This window comes from Rhinatrema bivittatum, chromosome 18, assembly GCF_901001135.1.
Source record: "Rhinatrema bivittatum chromosome 18, aRhiBiv1.1, whole genome shotgun sequence".
NCBI lineage: Eukaryota > Metazoa > Chordata > Amphibia > Gymnophiona > Rhinatrematidae > Rhinatrema > Rhinatrema bivittatum.
This window is the reverse complement of record NC_042632.1, coordinates 10865858-10886618: the sequence shown is the minus strand read 5'-3', so window position 1 is coordinate 10886618 and position 20761 is coordinate 10865858. Positions and strand designations below refer to the sequence as shown.

At 42.8% G+C, this 20761-nt stretch overlaps 1 protein-coding gene across 3 annotated transcripts in view; it reads right to left on the bottom strand.

Moving 5' to 3' along the window:
- RANBP17 (RAN binding protein 17) overlaps positions 1 to 20761 on the bottom strand; it is a 1033051-nt gene that overhangs the window by 911511 nt on the left and 100779 nt on the right. For all 3 annotated transcript variants that reach the window (XM_029583607.1, XM_029583608.1, XM_029583606.1), the window contains exons 6-7: positions 14168 to 14272; positions 5034 to 5199 (exon numbers count right to left, since the gene is read on the bottom strand). In XM_029583607.1, coding sequence (XP_029439467.1) covers positions 5034 to 5199; positions 14168 to 14272 — 271 coding nt within the window. The remainder of the gene's footprint in view (positions 1 to 5033; positions 5200 to 14167; positions 14273 to 20761) is intronic.

The window sequence follows — 20761 nt, the reverse complement described above, 5'->3', positions numbered from 1 at the left end:
AAGTTAATGGAAGAAAAGTCCATAAGTAGTTATTAGCCAGATGACTCAAGGAGACCCACCACTTATCATAGGGAGTGAGCAGCAAGAAAGTGAATCTTCTTTTAGGGACTGGCCAATGTCAGAGACAGGATTCTAGCCTTGATGGACCTTTGGTCGAACTCAGAATGGCCCATTTATTTATATAAACCAATTTATAGTCTGCTTAGCCAAAGTTCAAAGTAGTTTACATAAGAAACACTCATAAAATAAGTATGGTAGTCTCAGGAAGGCACAAGAAAAGGTGGATCTATCATAGCAAACATGACGTTCATGAAAGTTTTATTTATTTATTTGGTGTTTTTTTTTATACCAGCATTCACGATAGGCATCACATCATGCCGGTTTACATTTAACAAGGGGTGAAAAAAATAATACAATATAAGAACTTTAACAAGTGTGGAGCTTAAAATCTTGCAGTTACAATAAAACAGGGATGTACACAACTGGGAGCAGGAAAAGAAAAGGAGATAGGAGATTAACAGAAAGAGCAATTATTTACAATGTTATATAATTTACAATGTAATTGTTTACAGTGTAATGGTAAAGTCTGAAGGTAGATTGGCAGTAAGGTTCAGTTGGGGGGTCATATTCTAGATTCCAGATATCAAGATTTAATCTTTGTGTCTTATGTTTTTATTTATTTATAATAGTTATTTATGAAATTTATATACTGCATACAATAAAAGCGATTTATAATACTTCTCATACATAATAAAAACAAAATCAATACAGTATAACAAAAATATTAAACAAAAATAAACAAAAACATGCAACTAGCCTGCTGTAGAACTCCACCCCCACCATCCACCACACCATCCCTGACTTATCAGACCTTATCGTTATTACTGCACAATTTTAGGAAATAGATGTGCCAACCAATTTTCAAAACCATAAGTAATTACATTAATTTCTAATTGCTACAGGTAAATTATTTCAGAGTCGAGGAGCAATAGCAGTAAAAGCCCACTCAAACCTCTACTAGTTCCAAACTTATATCCATGTGACAGCTATAACTATGCAGACTGTGATGACCGAAAAGGCCATTTAGAATTATGCTAAACCAATTTGCAAGATAAATACTTTGCACCCTTTAAACATAAGTTATGAAAAATTAATATGATAGCTTAAATTTTGCCTTTTCCACTATTAGTAACCAGTGCAACTAGGCCAGCACTGAGGAAATTCTATCCCTTATAGATTTCCCACATAGCCTTTCTGCACTATTCGCAATCAGTTGTAACTTTCAGGTCAAACACCCTGGTAAACCTACTAACGAACTATTGCAGAAATCCAGGGTACCCATCACCAGTAACTGCACTAACAACTTCACTACTCCATCTAGCAACATCTAATTTGAGTTTTCTTCATATGCAGATATTTGTAAATCAAACATGTAGAAAAGCATATCTCCAAAGAGAAATAGTCCAAGACTATACCTAGCTTAATTTACAGCCTTCCCTTTATAATTCTCTAAATTAAGCTGTAAATGAGAAGAAGTCTTACAGGTTAGGGCTCTTCAGCTTGGAGAACAGACAATTGAGGGGACATGATTGAGATATACAAAATTGTAAATGGCATAGAACAGATAAGTAGGGAGTGGCTATTTCTCTTTCAACCAACACAGACTAGGGGACACTCCTATAAGTTATCAGGTAACAGATTTAAAACAAATTGAATATTTTTTCACACAATTCACAATCCAGCTGTAGAATTTGCTGCCAGAGGATGTGGTAAAGGCAACTCAGGAAGACCCACCTTTTGCCATAGGAGTGAACAAGAAACAATCTACTTTTATGGACTGACCATTGTTGGAGCCAGGATACTGGGCTTGATGGACCTTTGGCCTAATCCAGCATGGCACCTCTTCTGTTCTTATGAGTTAAGATGAAACACTGGTGCTGACAAGGATTCTCTCCATGCAAGCTCTATTTTCCATTGTCAATGGCTACTGGGTTCTTGGCACAAAGGTACTCTGCACCAATGAAACTGGCTGTGCTTTGAATGGTGCTTGTACGCTCTGTACAAATGCATCTTGAAGGCATTCTGGACAGCGTGGTATGCTCTGCACCAATACCACTAAAGGTTCCTTGGATAGCACCAAGACTGAAACCTTTGGGAAGAATAAGTTTTCTAGCACTATGGAGGCTCTCTCCTTGGAGTCCCTCACTGATAAGACCAAATGCACACTTCTCAACGTCCACAAATCCAGCTCTCATGGAGAACCACATTGATGTTGCCAACTTCTTCAATGACATGAGAAACAGGACCAAGAGATCCCTTGTTCTGCTTTGATGCTCTTCTCGGCATCTCCTCCTGTGTTTTAGGCTTCCATGTCTAGGTCAGACCCTCACCTGCACTGGATCCAAACACTGTCTTCCATAGGTGCTCTATCTTCCAGGCATGGCGCTGGAGTGTCTATGAGGAATTCCTGCTGCAACTTGGGCAATTGGACACATGGTCAAGAGCTAGGCATTGATAGCAGATGGCAAGGGCGTTCATGATGGACCTACAGCACTCATACCAGCAAGTCAATTATCAAAGGCGGCTTTGACTTCGAATTTCCATTTTTTTTTTGGTAGAACTGAGACGTTCTTTTAAGGTGTGGTTATAAATTAATTGTTGTATACAGATTTTACTATATATGTGATTATAGTTACCTGCCAAATCAGTTTGATTTTATAGGATATAAATCTTTAAAATAAGAAAAATACATAAATAAAACTTGCAAATTCAATCGAAAATAGTGAAATGCCAAAAATAAGACAGAAGACTAGGACTCCATCCATGCAGTAGCTCAAAGACTGAAAGGCTCAAGAGGGAGTGATTACATGCTGGAACTCCCACACATGCTCTGATTGCTGAGTTTGTGTTGCTACGTCAAACATCATCACTCACTGATTATGGTTAATTTAATCCGCATATCAGAGAAATATCACTCATCAGATTTTCTCTCCCTTCTCCTGTTCAACGGGATATGCGGGAATGCAACTTTCAAAAACTGCATCCATGGGGATCACAGTCTCTTACAACAGCAAAGCCGGTAGGCGTTGGGAGTGGATGGATAAGCAACTGCTGCTCTGACACAGGGGGTGGGTGGGAAGCCTCAGGAACTAGGAGGATAAGGAACAGACAAGATCTTGTGTGTCTATGAGAGGTGCAGTTTTATCCTCTCACACAGCTAAGACTACACTCTCTTCCTGACAACAGTTAAAAATCAGGACAGAGATAAAAAGCACTTTGTTTTGCAGTTACCAAAAAAGCTGCTTATGGGCCCTGCAATCTTCCTTATTACTGATGAGTAGAAACATAGGTTTTAAAGCCTTAGGGGCGGATTTTAAGAGCCCTGCTCGCCGGTGCGCCTATTTTACATAGGCCTACCGGCGCGCGCAGAGCCCCGGGACTCGCGTAAGTCCCGGGGTTCTCCAAGGGGGGCGTGTCGGGGGCGGTCCCGGCCGTCGCGGCGTTTTCGGGGCGTGTCGGCAGCGTTTTGGGGGCGGGTACGGGGGCGTGGCTACGGCCCAGGGCGGTCTGGGGCGTGGCCGCGCCCTCCGTACCCGCCCCCAGGTCGCGGCCCGGCGCGCAAGAGGCCCGCTGGCGCGCAGGGATTTACGCCTCCCAGAGGGAGGCGTAAATCCCCCGACAAAGGTAAGGTGGGGGCTTAGACAGGGCCGGGTGGGTGGGTTAGGTAGGGGAAGGGAGGGGAAGGTGAGGGGAGGGCAAAAGGAAGTTCCCTCTGAGGCCGCTCCGATTTCGGAGCGGCCTCGGAGGGAACGGGGGTAGGCTGCGCGGCTCGGCGCGCACCAGCTATTCAAAATCGATAGCCTTGCGCGCGCCGATCCAGGTTTTTAGCAGAGCCGCGCGTATCTACTAAAATCCAGCGTACTTTTGTTTGCGCCTGGAGCGCAAACAAAAGTAGGCCTATTCGCAGAGTATGAAAATCCGCCCCTTAGTCTATGTGCCTATTTGTAAACCGTTGCGATGGTATATAACTTAGCAACGGTATAGAAGTGTTTTAAAATAAATAAAGCCCTGTCTAGAATTACATCCCAATGAGACTTAAAACGGTTTCAATTACAGGGCTATTTGGTTTTGCCACTCAGCTATCCTAATTTATATTTATAAGTATATACTGGGTCAAACCGAAGGTCCATCAATATCAGTATCCTGTTTCCAACACTGGCCAATCCAGGTCACAATTATCTGCCAGGATCAAAAGGGGTAGATAGATTCCATGCTGTTTATCCCAGGGATAAGTAGTAGATTTCTGCAAATCTACCTTAATAATGGTTTATGAACTTTTCTTCCAGGAACTTGTCCCAACCTTTTTTAAACACAGCTACAATAGCTTTCACCATATCCTCTGGCAATTAATTCCATGGCTTAATTATGCATTGAGTAAAAAAAAATATTTTCTCTTATTCATTTTAAAATATACCACCTAGTAACTTCATTGTGTCTCCCCTAGTCTTTGTACTCTTTGAAAGAGTAAAACAGATTCACATTTACCAATTCAGTTCCTCATTTTATAGATCTCTATCATCCCCCTCAGCCATCTCCTCTTCAGGTTGAAAAATCCTAAACTCTTTAGCCTTTCCTCATAGGGGAATCATTCCATCCCCTTTATTATTTTGGTTGCCCTTCTCTGTACCTTTTCTAATTATGTCATATCTATTTTGAGATATGGTGACCAGAACTGCACATAAGATGAGGTTGCACCATGGAGCGATGCAGGGGCATTATGATATTCTCTCTTTTATTCTCCATTCCTAGCATTCTAGTTGCTTTCTTGGTTGCTGCTGCGCACTGAGCAGAAGATTTCAAAGTATTATCAACAATGCCTAGATCCTTCTCCTGAATGGTGACTTCGAATGTGGAACCATTAATCAAGAGCTATATCTGAAATCCCATTTTCAAAGGTGAGGAGAATCTTATGAAGAATGTTTTATCCAACAGGCTTTGATTAGATACATAAATGTGAAATAATCTACTCTTACTTGTCCTCCAAGTTGTTGGGATCTGCACAGTGCAAAGATCATCTGCAGATTCATCTGCTGAGCTTCCAATGAAGTCAAAGTTAAGACAGTTGATGACCAGCTTTAGAAGATGCATTACTAGACTTTGCTGGCTTTGGTCTTGAAGGTTTAAAGGCTTTGCAAGAACCTAAAAAATGTAAATGTTTCTATTTGTTATGAGGAAAAAAAACAAACCAGGGAATGATAGCATCATCTAGGCAGCCAAATAATCATCATGTGAGAGGAGTGATCACAGACCACTGATGGGAGCAAGTGCAGGTCAAAGGCTAAAGAAAAGGGACCCCACTGGACAATTCTTGATGTAAAAACGTTTATGCTGAAGTTACTTTTTTCCAAAAGAGAGTATAATCATATGTATCCACCCAGTTGAGCAAGTCAACCTAGGCCCTTTTTGGATGGTTGTATTGAAATGCTGCTAAAATGAAAATATAAAAAAAAAAAAAGCCGGGCCAGCCTAATAGCAGTGCAACACTACCATGCAGATGACCTGCATTTGTTTCCAGGATCAGGTCTTCCACTTCCTGGGTCAAGCACGGCTGAGGATGCTACAGAGCAAGCATTCATAGTCCTTGGGAAAGGAGTCACAGTCATCTTGCAATGGTGGCACCTAGCGACTGGATTTAGAGTCTATGATCGCAGGGCTCTATAAGGACTCCAGGTATATGGTCTCTGGACAATGACTGCCGCTATGATTGGGTTAGGTGAGTAATACAATTAAGTAAAAAATTTCCCAAATAAAGGCTCATGGTACCAGTTCCCAGCCTCAGTTCCAACTAAGGTAGAATCTCAAAGTAGCAAGAAGAAACTGCTGGTTCCCTCCAATTGTTAAAAATAAAGTATCCCACTGTTACTTGTTATCACTCATCTAGTCATGTCTTGTATTTATTTTAGCTGTTTGGCTGGATTTTATAACCACTTTCAAGAAAAAAAAAAGTTGTAAGGCCATGGTGTACCACAATGCAACATTCAATATTTATCTACAACCCTGCTGTGATAAAGTCATCAAGCTCAGCCAATCCTGAAGCTTCTGTTTGTGAATCCTTAAGTGTCACCCTATGGTTATATCCAATTTCACTGCTTCAGTCTGCGTATCATTTGTGCCACCCTATGATTATATCCACTCCCATTGTTTCTCTCTGTATTCTCACAGGTGAATTTTTAAAGCTTTGCACCCTTAAAAATTAGCATACCCCTGGATAAGTATCCTCTACTCACACATTCCGTATTTTATAAGAGAGTCAAAAATAAGCGTATTTTCACTTTCGCACACATATATGAGCATAAAAAGAGACTGTTTAGGGGTGTTCTGGGGTAGGTCCAAGTTGCTATTTTAAAAGACATGCATGTCATTTGCCCATCTACTTGCATATTTTTACACCTCTTAATTATCTAGCATAAGTGATATTAACATGTTTACTGTGTAGTACTGACTGGGGGAAGGTCTGGGGAGAGTTCAGGCTGAAAAACTAGGAAGGTCTCGATGACCTGAAGAAGAACTGGGCAAACTGGTGGACTAATGGTGAACTAGTTAATTTGGTTTACAAGTACATGCCTTAAAATCGGCCAACTTATACAAATAAGTCTTACTTTACTTTTGCATGCAAAATATACACACATTTTTCAAACAGGAAAAGTACATGTGCTCAATACATTAATATATGTAGTTTCAATGCATTGCATGTATTCACGAGGAAGCCCTACATATACATGTATATTGAGAGGTAGAAATATGCATATTTTATAAAACGCTCATATATCATATGCACAGGTTAAAAAATACTTGCATATATCTGCTCGTGGCATATACACTTGAATATGCTGCAACACAGATTTGTTTGAAAATCGTCCTCCCTGTGTAATCCTATGACAAAACAAGGGTGTGAGGTGAGAATTATATGTTAATACAGTTCCCCTGTACTAAATGTCTTCCTGTGATAGCTCCTTTTCTCTAAGGATTAAGTTAAACGAAGTGGCAGCTTCATAGTGCCATGTTCTGCAGTCACGAGCAAATGGAACTGAACTGGCAGGGTAAATCCTCCGATCCAGAATGAGGTCGATGACATCACACTGAGGGATGGCTCAATTATTATAGACAGTTAAAAAAGCTGAGGGAGACAATTAAGAGTTACAGCTGTGATCTGAATGTAGCAGTCACAAAGGGACAGATTCTCTGTAAAAGCCCCATTGCTAAGCTTGTAACCAGGGAGGTGGTCAGTTAGAAGGGTCCCTGCTGATGTCATGAAGTCAGTCCTGAAATGTGCGATTCCAGTAGGACACATACCAGCTCTTGCTGGAGAAAGGTGCACTGGTTAGCTCTGCAGGTAAAGTGTATTAGCTAGTGTTGGGATAAAGAAAATGCATTGTTATGCTATTTGCTGTCTTTAATTTTTTGACAGTCACTGTATATCATTGCTAATAAAAACTATTATTTATAAATTGTACTTTTGCAACTGATTAGTCACCCAGGTATTCAAGTTGCAATATGATCCCCTTTGGGTGTGTGGTCTATGACTGCCTTTCTGGGAACTGTGTGAGCCCCAGGGTGTTGTGGGGTTGCAGTGTCCCCAGAAACCAGAGAATAGCTTGTGGGCAGGTTATAAGTTAAGAATCAAGTAGGAACCCATCTGGGGGGATACAAGGGCAGAAGCATGTGTGCAAAGGCAGGCAAGGCCTGTGCAGTGCTTGCTGGGACCCTGAAGAAGCCAAGGTTTGAACTCTAGGTGGGTGTTAGGAATGGCATGGAGGCATTCCATGGCATGGCACAGCAATATCCAATCCCAATGATTCTCTTTGTACCACCTTAGTGCTTTGTTATGGCTATAAACAACTGTTAAGTGATTTCAAATTTACACTGTTTTGCAACTTAATATATTTTTTTTTATGTATTTTGCATGATGTTTTGCTATTTAGTGCATTATTTGTGTGTTTTGTAAACAGTTTTGGATTGACCGTGACTTTACCAACTCCAACAGTGTCCCTTTAAATAAATGTAAAATTAATAAGAAAACAGAATGGAGACATCTCTTAATGCAAGGACCAAAATAAAATATTTGTGATTTAAAATGAGTCAAGAGTGCTTTGACTATGGACAGTTGTTTTGTCTGGTTTTCTGGAAACCAGTCTTCAACAGATGAAATCAGCAGAGTTATTTTGTTGGTTCCTTTCATGTTTCTTCAAGATCAAAACAGTGTGCTGCACCTTTTCTTTGAAAGTTATCCTCATGTCTTTCAAAACAACTCCACGTGACCCCCATATACACATGTATATGGCTGCGCAGAGTACTACAGTATTTTATAAAGTATGCACAGAATCTAAAATACATGTCCACCCCAACATACACGCATGCTTACACGCAAATATCTGCAATGCATTGAAACAGCGTATTTATTTATTTTATTTAACATTTTTTCTATACCGAACTTCATGACAAGCTTCATATCAGGCCGGTTTACATCAAACTTAGGGATTAACTGAACATTACCATATAACAGGATACCATTTAATTACCATATATAAGATTACCATATAACCATATTTCAATGTATTGAACCACGTACTTTTCCTACCTATTTTATAATCACACGCACATACTTTACATGCAGAAAAAAATACAACTTATTCACATAAAATCCTGGTTTACGTGCGCAAGTTGGTATATTTTAAGACTTGCACCTGTAATTGAAATTATCAGTTTTCCTGACTCCTCCACCATTTGACCCAGTCCTTCTCCAGGTCATAGAGACCCTCCTAGTTCTTCATCCTCAGTTCTCCCCAGTTCATCCAGACCTCCCACCCATTGACAACAGACCCATCTGATATCAACTGCACAGGATAATTAGCAAATGTAAAAATAAATGAATAAGTTACCATATGTACTCTAATAAAATAGCAACTTGCCAACATAAATCTTTGCTCCGGCCCGTAATGCCCTTAGGCCACCCATTTTTTACGTGTAAAGATGTGCGTGTGAAAGAAAAAAACACACACGTTTGATGTTTATAAAACAGCATTTAGGTAAGTACAGGCTACTTACATGTGTACATGTTCATTTTTACGTGCATGGATTTTTTTCCATATTTGTATAAAATCATTCAGGAACAGGGAAAGAAATTTATTGCAATGTATCAGGAGGTTCTCCACTTGGGTACATTTCTATTGTAATTTCCTTGTAAATATTTGTTTAAAATGAATAACGCTATGTATGGTTTTTTGAGCCCTCTTTCTTATTGTATTTTCTTAATAAAGAAAAGTAGGGATTGAAAGTAAGGGTAGTTTCACCGTGGATTTAAGGATTTTGATGGATTTTTATTGAAAGAAGCGCATTTTCACTAATGTTTGCTTTTCTTTGTATTTCAATTTTGGTCAGCTCAGAGATCACCTCTTTTAGATCCTCCCAATTTAGTGGGCTGTGGGTAGTAATGTTTCTTTGGTATTGCTTATTGACATTGATTTTGTCTGGATGGGTTTCTGGTTTTCTGTTCAAGTTTTATACTTGATATATTGTGATAAATACAATAAAAAGAAAGTTCAAAAAATAAAATGTCAAAAAAATGCAATCAATCACAGGTATTTTGAATTTGGGATACAAGCAAAGAAGATAACGTGACCCTCCCTATAGTGCGATATATTTGCTAAATTATGAAGGTAAGCATTGAGTCACTGGGGCAAAGAACCTCCTGGAAGAATGTCTTTTCAAAGGTAATCATGTGGCCGGGCTGCAACCACCACCGTATCTGAATCCGCACTCTGGCTGGTAGAGGTAGGTGTACGGTGTAGTTCTGTGATCGTGGGCTCCACCGAGATAGGAGGGCGCGTTGTAATGGTCTCATATGCGCCCGCGGTATCACCAGAGTGGATGCCATAAGGCCGAAGACCTGTAGGTAATCCCAAGCTGTGGGCCGGGTGGCGCTCAGCAGGGCCTGCAGACGATTCCGGAGCTTTGACCTCCTCTTGGATGTCAGACTGACCTTGTCTTCCTGGGTGTCGAATTGGACTCCTAGGTATTCCAGTGACTGAGAAGGCTGTAGGGAACTCTTGTTCAAGTTTACTACCCATCCTAGGCTTTCCAGAAGAGCTATAACTCTGTTGGTTGCCTGGTGGCTCTCCTCCGGTGATTTTGCCTTGATCAGCCAATCGTCCAGGTAGGGATGGGCGAGGATTCCTTCCTTCCGGAGGGACGCCGCCACTACTACTACTATGACCTTGGTAAAGGTTTGCGGTGCGGTGGCTATCCCGAAGGGTAAAGCTCGGAACTGGAAGTGTTGGTTCAGGACTTTGAAGCGTAAGTAGCGCTGGTGATCCCGATGGATTGGGATATGCAAGTAGGCTTCCGACAGATCTAGGGATGTGAGAAACTCCCCTGGCTGTACTGAATTTTTGACAGACCGCAGAGTTTCCATGCAAAAGCTGGGGACCCGTTGGTGTCGGTTGACTGACTTGAGGTCCAGGACGGGCCTGAAAGTGCCCTCCTTCTTGGGTACTATGAAATAAATGGAATAATGCCCAGAATTCATCTCCCATGCAGGCACTGGGATTATGGCTTTTAGGGACAGGAGCCTCTGCAAGGTGACTTGTAGTGCCGCCCTCTTGAGGGGTGAACAAGGAGATTCTACAAACTTGTCCGGCGGGAGCCGAAGAAAGTCCAGGTAATACCCTTCTCGGATGATGGCGAGGACCCACTGGTCCGAGGTGATCTCGACCCACCTGCGGCAGAAGAGGGTTAAGCCTGCCCCCTATGGCTGCTACCCCCGGATGGGTTGGCTGATTGTCATTGCGGGGTATGGCCAGGACCCGAACCCAGGCCGGTTCCCCTCTTGTTGTGCTTAGTCCAAAAGGACTGGTTCCTGGCCTGCGGACGAGGTGCTTGGTAGCGAGTCCTGTAAGGGTTGAAGCGCTGAGAGTTTCTACCTCTGGATGGTCTGGGAAACGGACATTGGCTCCTCCTTGACCTGTCTTCTGGTAGACGGGGCAATGAAGAGGTGCCCCATTTATTGTCCCGTTTCTCGAGGTCGCTGCCAAACAGGAGGGATCCCTTAAAGGGAATTTTCGTGAGACGTGTCTTGGAGGAGGAGTTGGCCGACCAATTACGTAGCCAGAGCTGTCTCCTGGCTGCCACTGAGGATGACACTCCCTTGGCTGCCATACGGACTAGGTCGGAGGCTGCGTCAGTGAGGAACGAGAGAGCTGATTCCATTTCTTCTCCCGGGGTGTTGTTCCTAGCCTGTGATAAACAGGAACGCGTCACCACGGTGCAGCAGGTCGCAATTCGTAGGGACATGGCTGCCACCTCAAAGGCTTGTTTCAGAATGGCGTCCATGCGCCGGTCATGTGTATCCTTGAGGGCCGTCCCCCCTTCCACTGGAATGATGGTGCGCTTCACAATTGCACTAACTATGGCATCTACCTGGGGGCACGCCAGCAGCTCCTTGGTTGCCGGGTCTAGGGGGTACATGCCAGCCAAGGCCCGACCCCCTTTGAATGAAGCCTCCGGTGTATTCCATTCCAGATCGATTAACTGCTGAGCTACTTGTAGGAGGTGAAAATGGTGAGACGTTTGGCGCAGGCCCTCTAACAGGGGGTTCATTCTAGGTTCCCCTGGAGCGTCATGGCCCGGGAGAGCCAGTTCTGACAGGCATTGAGCGATCAAGCCTAGGAAATCCTCTTTCAGAAAGAAACGCCTCATAGTCCGATATGGTTCAATCCCCGAGGAAAGTTCTCCCTCCTTGGGGGGTTCGTCTTCCTCAGGGCAATCTGAATCCCCATAAGTGGGGGTTCCGGGTGGCGAGTGGCCATGCCTAGGCCTTGAGGGTCCAGGGCCGGGTCATCCGGTGCGTATGGACCCGTTCGGGGAGCAGCCTGCATTGTGACAAAGGCATGAATCCCCTTGAATAATTCCACCCAGGAGAGCGAAGCAGGATCTGGCCTTAGGGGCACCAGGTCTCTCGGGTTTTCTGGCTGCTCACTACCGCCTGCTAGGTCCGGGGTATTCCCTGAAGAACCGGCAAGTACGCTGGGCTGCGACCGGCCCTGGCCTGGAACTCCCAGGGCCTCTTCACATTGGGCACATAGGGAGTCTGCTTCCTCGCTCTGTGTGGCTCTGAGGTTGCATGCAGAGCAGAGGCTTATGCCTGATTCTGGCGGTGCCGGCTCCGCTGACGCATGGGCTCTCGTACGCTCCATCTCATCTGTTAGCTCAGCTGGAGTCTGCGCTTTGTAATATGTGCGAAAGATGTGCGCCTACCAATATGCGCTTATCCACATGCGCCTATCAAATCCACTGGCGCCTATCCACTGGCGCCTATCAACGTGCGCCTATCAGCGGGCGCTTACCAACGTGCGCGTATCCACGTGCGTGTATCAACGGGCGCTTAGCAACGGGCGCCTATTGCGTGGTGACGAACCAGGGCAGACAGGCAAAATGGCGACCCCCTTGGCGGGTTGCCACATAGGCAGACTCTGCTACTCCTCGCTTCCTCGGAGACCACAAGTAAAGATGTACTCCTTACCTTGTCTTTGGCGCTTCCCGGCTGCGACCCGGGCGGTCTCCGGCTGCGGGGGGAGAGGGTGATTAGTCACCGCCGCGCTCGAGGAGGTGCACCCGCTGCCTCTAGGCCGCACCCGAACGCGTCTCGCTCGGGGGCCAAGTCCACTCCGGGACAGAGGTTGCCTCTATGCCGCGCCCGAGCCCTTCTCACTCGGGGGCTAGGTCCCTGCCGCGAGTCGGCCACCGGACCGAGGCTCTTACCTCCGAGGGACCACGGAAACACCTCGGGAAACTCAACTGGGGGAGGGACCGAATGGTATCACCGCAGGAGTGCGGGGCTCGTCTTCAGGTAGGTTTCTTCTATGAATTTAGTCGTTAGAATTTGGAAAACGCTCAGCGAGCGTGAGGTAGCTCCAAACTGCTTTGGAGACAGAAATTACTGAATTGCTGCACTTCCTGCGGGGGTATATGTACCCGTGCTGACGTCAGATCCGTCTCCAACTGCTAGCATGAGCACACTATACCCACTTGTTTTGAGTCTATCTGCTACACGCTAGGAAATCGGTTATTTACTCTTTCGGATAATAGAAAGACTAGGGGGCACTCCATGAAGTTAGCATGTGGCACATTTAAAACTAATCAGAGAAAGTTTTTTTTCACTCAACACACAAATAAACTCTGGAATTTGTTGCCAGAGGATGTTGTTAGTGCAGTTAGTGTAGCTGTGTTTAAAAAAGGATTGGATATGTTCTTGGAGGAGAAGTCCATTACCTATTAATTAAGTTGACTTAGAAGTTAGCCACTGCTATTATTAGCAACGGTAACATGGAATAGACTTAGTTTTTGGGTACTTGCCAGGTTCTTATGGCCTGGATTGGCCACTGTTGGAAACAGGATGCTGGGCTTGATGGACCCTTAGTCTGACCCAGTATGGCATGTTCTTATGGTGGAGCAAAAGTATAGAATTATGATGTGGACCTACTTAGTAGTGCCCACCTGGCTGAAAATGATGGAGGATATCTGATCTTTGCTGGAGAGCCTGTGATCAGGGTGGTAGCCTCTTCCATATTTTATACTTTTGTCCTGTGATCATAGGGTATTGGAAAGAAATTGTGAATGCAGTCCAGCAATGCTCTCCTTGGAAGTGCCTAATACCCTAGAGTCTATTCTATATTTTTGGCCAAGTACACAACATGTTGAAAAAAAGCAGTGTCCTGATTTTCAAGTTAGTGGCCACTGGAAGGCATGTGTTGCTCCGGTACTAGGAAAAGCCATGCTCACCTACTGTTGAGGAATAGGCAGAGGAACTGTTTGTGGGACGAGTTAGATGTGTTTTCTGCTACGTTTCAGGTAATGCAGCATTATTTGTGAGCCTGTGATTTACTAATATAAGACACGGCCATTCACAAACCTGCACTAATTATTTTAATTAGAGATTGAACATTTAGGACAACAGCACATCTTTCACAATTAGGAAGTCCTTACTGATTTATTGATTTTGTATACCATCGTTCAGGGGTGCCATCACAACGGTTCACCTGGTTACAATGGTTTAAAATAAAATAAAAACACAAAAGTTACTTAAGTTATAAATACAAGTAAACTATATTACCTCTTTTAGAAGTGAGCATGCCAGCACTAAAACATCCTTTAAAGAGGAATCACGAAATGAGGTAGCTGTTTTTCGATGTTTAGATGAAGGTCTAGAATAATCAACCTAATAAAAAAGGGAAAAAATGAAAATAAATTAGGACATGCATATTTATCATACTATCAAGATTACTACTACTCTAGGCCATGCATAATATATAAAGCAGCTATAGAGCAAGTCCAGATAGAAAAATCAATGTGAAAAATAAAATATACAAAGATTCCTCAATGAAACTCTTATTGAATTATTATACATTTATTTATTTAAAGTTTTTTTATACCGATTTTCCTGCATAAAATGCATATCAAACCGGTTTACAATGAAACAGAATGAGCAGGAAGTAAAATTCCTTAGTCTAATACATTTAAACGTCAATAATGAAATAATTTTAAACAAAGCAAAAAGCTAAATAACATTAATAAAAGTTAAATTATTAACATAAACATAAATATAAATATAAATATATACATGCGCTGTTCATTAATAATCGCCAATTCTTGTAAAAGGACCATCGTATTTGTGGCTGGATGTCCACTCTCACATGGAGCCACCAGTATTTTAAACATAAGGAATCACAGAATTTAAATAGAAAATACAGAATATTTTTAAATTGAAGAGATGGATGGATTGCATCTCCACATGGGTTATTATATTCATTGGCTTGCAAAAGTATGATTTGTATGGATTAAAATGACAAAGATTGCTCCAGACAGTATGTTTATTGCAAACCAGTATGCTCTTAAAGTAAATTTTCAAAGTCACCATTATTTCTCTTCAAAATTAAAAACTAAAAAATTCTGTTTGTATAAGTTTTCAATCCCTTCAGACTAGTACTTGTTGAACCACCAAGTTTCTACCAGCTTTGCACACTATTTGGGAGTGATTTTTGTGCATTCTTCCTGGCAGATTTGCTCCAGGCTGTTCAGGTTGGTTGAATGATATTTACGGACTGAAAACTTCAAACAATTCCACAGATTCTCAATTGGATTGAGATCTGGACGGCTATTATAGATCATTCACTTTTTTTTGTTCAACCACCTATGTGTTGCTTTGGCCTTGTGTTTGGGATCATTGAACTGCTGAAAGATGAACTTTCTCCCAAGTTTTAGTTTTTTAGCAGACTGAAGCAGGTTGTCTTGCAATACTCCCTATATGTTGTACTACTTATCTGTCCTTCAATATTAACAAGAAACCCAGTCCCCACTGAGGAAAAGCATCCCCATAGCATGATGCTGCCACCAAATACTTTACTGTTGGGATGGTGTTTGCTAAGGAATAGGCAGTGTTCAAATTTGCACCAAACATAGCATTTTGAATTTTGGCCAAAATACTCCATTTTTGTCTCAACTACAAAACCTTATTCACATTTTAGCTGAATATCTCTGATGCTTTCTGGCAAACTCCAGACATGCTTCTTTTTAGCCACCCTCCCATGCAGACCAGTTGTATGCAGAGCTCTTGATATGGTTGACTGGTGCACCTCCACTCCAGCCTCAGCCCCTGAACTCTTTAGCTCCCTTCAAAATGATTGTTGCCCTCTCTGTGGCTTCCCTCACAAGTCTCCTCCTTGCTCTGATGCTGTTTTGAGGCAGTGTCTGGATGTTATGATGCAGCTTCCATTTCCTCACAATTGATCCAACAGTGCACCCTGGGTTATCCAAACTCTTGGATCTTATTTTGTAGCCTTTTCCAATCTTGTGAATGTCTATAACTTTATATTTAAATTTCCTTAGAATGCTCTTTGGTCTTCATTTTCACAACTCCCTCATATTCACAGTCTGACCAATGGTACTGGGGGTCTTTTACCCAGAAAAGCTGACCTTTAATGATTCGTAGGTAGTGGCCAATTGTAAGCTAATTGTTAGGGCAATGTCTTTCATCTGTGTAAACTTGGAGCTTCTGCAGCACAGAGGTTGAAGCAACATTTTTCAGTTTTTAATTTTATTTTACAAAAAGAACAGAGAATTAATAATTGTAACTGAAAATTTACTTTAAGAGTATACTGGTTTGCAATAAACATTGTCTGGAACAATCTGCATAAGTGTCATTTGTAATACAGAATTTGCTGACTTTTTAGAGGACTGAATACTTTTGCAAGCCACTGTATGTACCTGTTTATCATGTGGGTCACACTAAAAGGGCCATCAGGCACGATTAAATATAGTAACATAGTAATGACGGCAAAAAAGGACCAAATGGTCCATTCAGTTGCCCACAAGCTCATGGTAGTATCTGCCATTCCATGCAGATTATACCCATGTTTCTCTTAAGGGTAGTAACTACCGTTTAATGCAATTATCCCCAAACCTTATGATAAGCAATGGTCAAACCTATATATTTTTTTACTGGGAGAGGAACCTTCTTGAAATTTCAGACAGACAATGCCGCCTGATATGCTTTGCTTTTGGACTGGACAATATTAGCAGCCTTGTGCTTTTTCTCTTACGTCGTATTAGTACCCCAGACTGTAAAAGTCAAGGCCTGCGTTGGTTGTCATCTGAAGCGGAGAGTGATGTTGCAGTTACGTCAGAAACATCAAGGTTTACTGGTTAAGAGTAGCAATCCCCATACCTTCTATTGTGTAATTAACTGCCAATCCATGCAAGTTACCCCCATGCTTATCAGTAACCCAAACCGTAAAATTCAGGGCCCTCGTTAGTTATCTAAATCCAATTCCCCTTTTTCCTCCAGAGTTGCATTACAACTTTAGAATAGAGGTGCCTATGGTACAGCATTGCACGGAGGATCATCATGTCTTTGGTTATCTTAAATGGACTGTTACTGAACAAGTACATCAGTTGTGAAGAGGTGAAACAGGTAAACCCAAGAACAATTCTAAATTTTCTTTATAAATTCTTTGATTTCTCACGGTTTAAATACCAAAATCAAGTGATATTCCATTTTAAGAGACCTTAACATATAAAAGTGTGTCCTTCAGGGCATTGATGCTGCTTGGTAAAAAAATAATAGTCCACTATTCAAAAAGAAGCTTCTCTACATTACAACTCAGAAATATATCATCACGTCACAAAGCAGCACAATTTTAGGTACATTGTTGCATACAGAAATTTAAATCCATTGTGTTCATTTTTGGTTTCAAACATTATTGAAGAAAAATGGCTACTAATTCCTTCTGATGCAGATGTAATGTATCTTTGAAACACAGACCAGAGTCAGAAATTAGATATGCAAGTCAAGCTAAGTATTTGATTAATATTCTGCTTTACAGGCACTTCAAACATATTACATTCAAGTACTGTAGATATTTTCCCTGTCCCCAGAGGACTCACAATCTAAGGGCCTGATTCATCAAAGTATTTTCCCATAGAGACAGAATGGGAGAAATGCCTTAGTGAATCAGGTATTAAGTTTGCAATACCTGAGGCAATTGAACAATATTGGAGATTTGTGATAAAAACAGGGTACAGATGTAAATTGAAGGAAGCATGTTTTAACTGCAAGTAAAAAAAATATGTTCAAGTATTACACAGGACCTGTTATATATTTTGGTGGCTATGTGTGAGAATGGACAAGTTTGAGTACAATAGAATATTCAGCCACATATATGATGGTCCTTCACAAATATTGGCAGTATTAATGAACAGCATCAATAAGTTCATTAAAGTAACAAATTAAAACATTATCGGGTAGATTTTCAAACAGCGCGATTTGGCGTACTTTTGTTGGCGCATCAGGCGCAAACAAAAGTACGCTGGATTTTAGTAGATACGCGCTTAGCCGCGCGTATCCGCTAAAATCCTGGATCGGCGCGCGCAAGGCTACCGATTCCGTATAGCCGGCGCGCGCTGAGCCGTGCAGCCTACCTCCGTTCCCTCCCCTCACCTTCCCCTCCCTTCCCCTACCTAACCCACCCCCCCGGCCCTGTCTAAACCCCCCCCCCCCCTTACCTTTGTCGGGGGATTTACGCCTCCCGGAGGGAGACGTAAATCCCCGCGCGCCGGGACGCAACCTGGGGGCAGGTCCGGAGGGCGCGGCCACGCCCCCGGACCGCCCCGGGCCGTAACCACGCCCCCGGACCCACCCCTGAAACGCTACGTCCCGCCCCGAAAACGCCACGCGGATCGGGCCCGCCCCCCGACACGCCCCCCTCGGAAAACCCCGGGACTTACGCGAGTCCCGGGGCTCTGCGCGCGCCGGTAGGCCTATGTAAAATAGGCGCACCGGCTCGCAGGGCTCTTAAAATCCACCCCTATATACAGACACAACATAAAAAGTAGTAAACCTTAAATTCACAATTCATGTCTCAACCTAAACTATCTTCCGTTTAAAACAACCAGCAATCAATGTCATAAATCACCATGCCATACTATCTCAGATCAAAGGCGTTTCTAAAAAAAAGCCACGAGGTCTAAATTCAACTGCTGACCAGGTAGCAAAGGTAGCCAGATAAACTTATCCAGCTAAGCCAGGATATTCAGTGTTGCCAATGCACTGCCGAATATCCCGATTTAGTAACTGGGAGCGGCCACAGCTTGGGATGCAGTCAGGAGAGAGGAAGGCAGACACTGACTGTTTCCACATACAAATTTTATTTACAAAAACTAAGTACAGAACAAAAAGGCTGCTTACCTTTGCAGACATTAGCAGTTCAGAGTCTTTAAACTACTACTACTAAACATTTCTATAGCGCTACACAATCTACACAGCACTGTAAACGTAAGTTGTACATCTGTACAATAGCTTCCTGCCTTCTCTGTGAAGCCTCTTTACTGCTTCTGGGCCGCCTTTTTATCCTGTCCTGAAGAGATTCTCCCTGGGCTCAGAATTCCTTCTGCTGGGTTGACTCTTAATGAAGACCAGGCCAGATAGCTGTGGCTAGTCCTTTAAGGTGTTCTGATGGAATTTTCTACCCATTCCTCTCACATACCCTCCCATTCAGCTCAGCCATACTAGGAACACCTCTCAAGACAGGAAATCCACATTGGTGTTTTCCTTTCCTGCCCTATGTCGAACCTGACAGATGAAGGGTTGTAGGGCCAGGAACCACCTCATCACTCTTGCATTGGACTCCTTGTTTCTATTTATCCAAAGAAGCAGTTGATGATCCATCAAGAGTGTGAGCTGCTACCCTACCAGGTAGTACTGAAAGGCCTCTAAGGTCCACTTAACTGTCAAGGCATCCTAATTGATCGTTGAGGATCACATCTCCTGCAGCTTCGGCTTCAGGCTAAGCTGCGGGAGATGTAAACTCCCTTGAACTAAGATGTGAACTCTCGCACTAAGACTGCTCCCAAACCTACCTCTGAGGCATCAAGTTGCACTGTGAAGGGTTCGAAGCATAAAACACCTCTTTCAGAGCCTGGAAGGCCTTCTCTGCTTTGGTAGACAATTGGACCTTCTCTGGGGCTTTCTTCAACAGCAACAGTGTAAGATTCCACCTTCAATTGGATATAAATCTCCTGTAATACCCAATAAGGCCCAGGAAAGCTCATTTTTGCTTTTGTTTGTGGGATTAACACCTGAGTGATCTCCTCGACCTTCGGGTCTGCAGGCGGGCCTTTCCCTTACCAAAGATATAGCCAAGATACTAGAATGCTTGCCCTCCCAGTAAGCACTTCTTGGGTTTGGCTGTCAATCCTGCTTTCCTCAGACTTGTTATAGTAGGACCTGGAGTTTGCTTAGATGTGTCCTTCAGACCGGGCTATATACCGTCATCATCCAAGTAGGTAGCTGCATAACTTTGATGTGGGCTTAGCAGGCATTCAAACAAGCGCTTAAACATTGTGGGGGCTTCATATAGTCCAAAAGGGAGGACAGTGAACTGGAAGAGTCCACCTGGCATAGAGAACGCAGTATTTTCTTTTGCCACTGCCATGAGAAGCACCTGATAATGCCCTTTTGTAAGGTTCAGGATAGAAAAACTGGGCTGACCCCAGACACTCAATATGCTCGTCCATTCGGGACATTGGGTACATGAGTTTAGAAACCTCATTGGCCTTTTTAAAGTAAATGCAAAACGTGATACTACCATCTGGCTTTAGCACTAGTATGATGGGTGAGGACCAGTCACTGTTAGAGTCCTCTATAACTCTGCCGGAGCATCTCCTTCACTTCAACCTATGACAACGTGGCTCCTGACCTCAGAATTCGATTTGGCCACTGCCACATTACAACTTATCTAGTCAACATGTTTTAGATGTTGTGTAGACCTATGACTGTTGCTTTTGTAAACCATTGTAATCTTTTGGAATGACGGTATATAAGATGCCTAAATAAATAAATAAATAAATAAATAAATAAATAAAACAAACTCCAGGAAGTGCAATGATGTAATGCTGCACAAGGTGGGTTCAACCAAGTAGGTTCAAGAAGATCTCCTTGTTTCACTCCACTAACTGGTTTAAGTCCGCTTTCTATGCAGTGGGGATTTGCTCTCAAAAAAAGTAATCTGGGTTCAGTCCATTTCAGGGGAGGGAAAAAAACTCTTCCTTTTCTACCAGTTTGCACACCAGTGCAACCCACTTCTTCAAAAGGTTTATATGGTAAATCTAAGTTTTCTTCCATTTATCCAGCTGAGGTATTTTGCAATATACA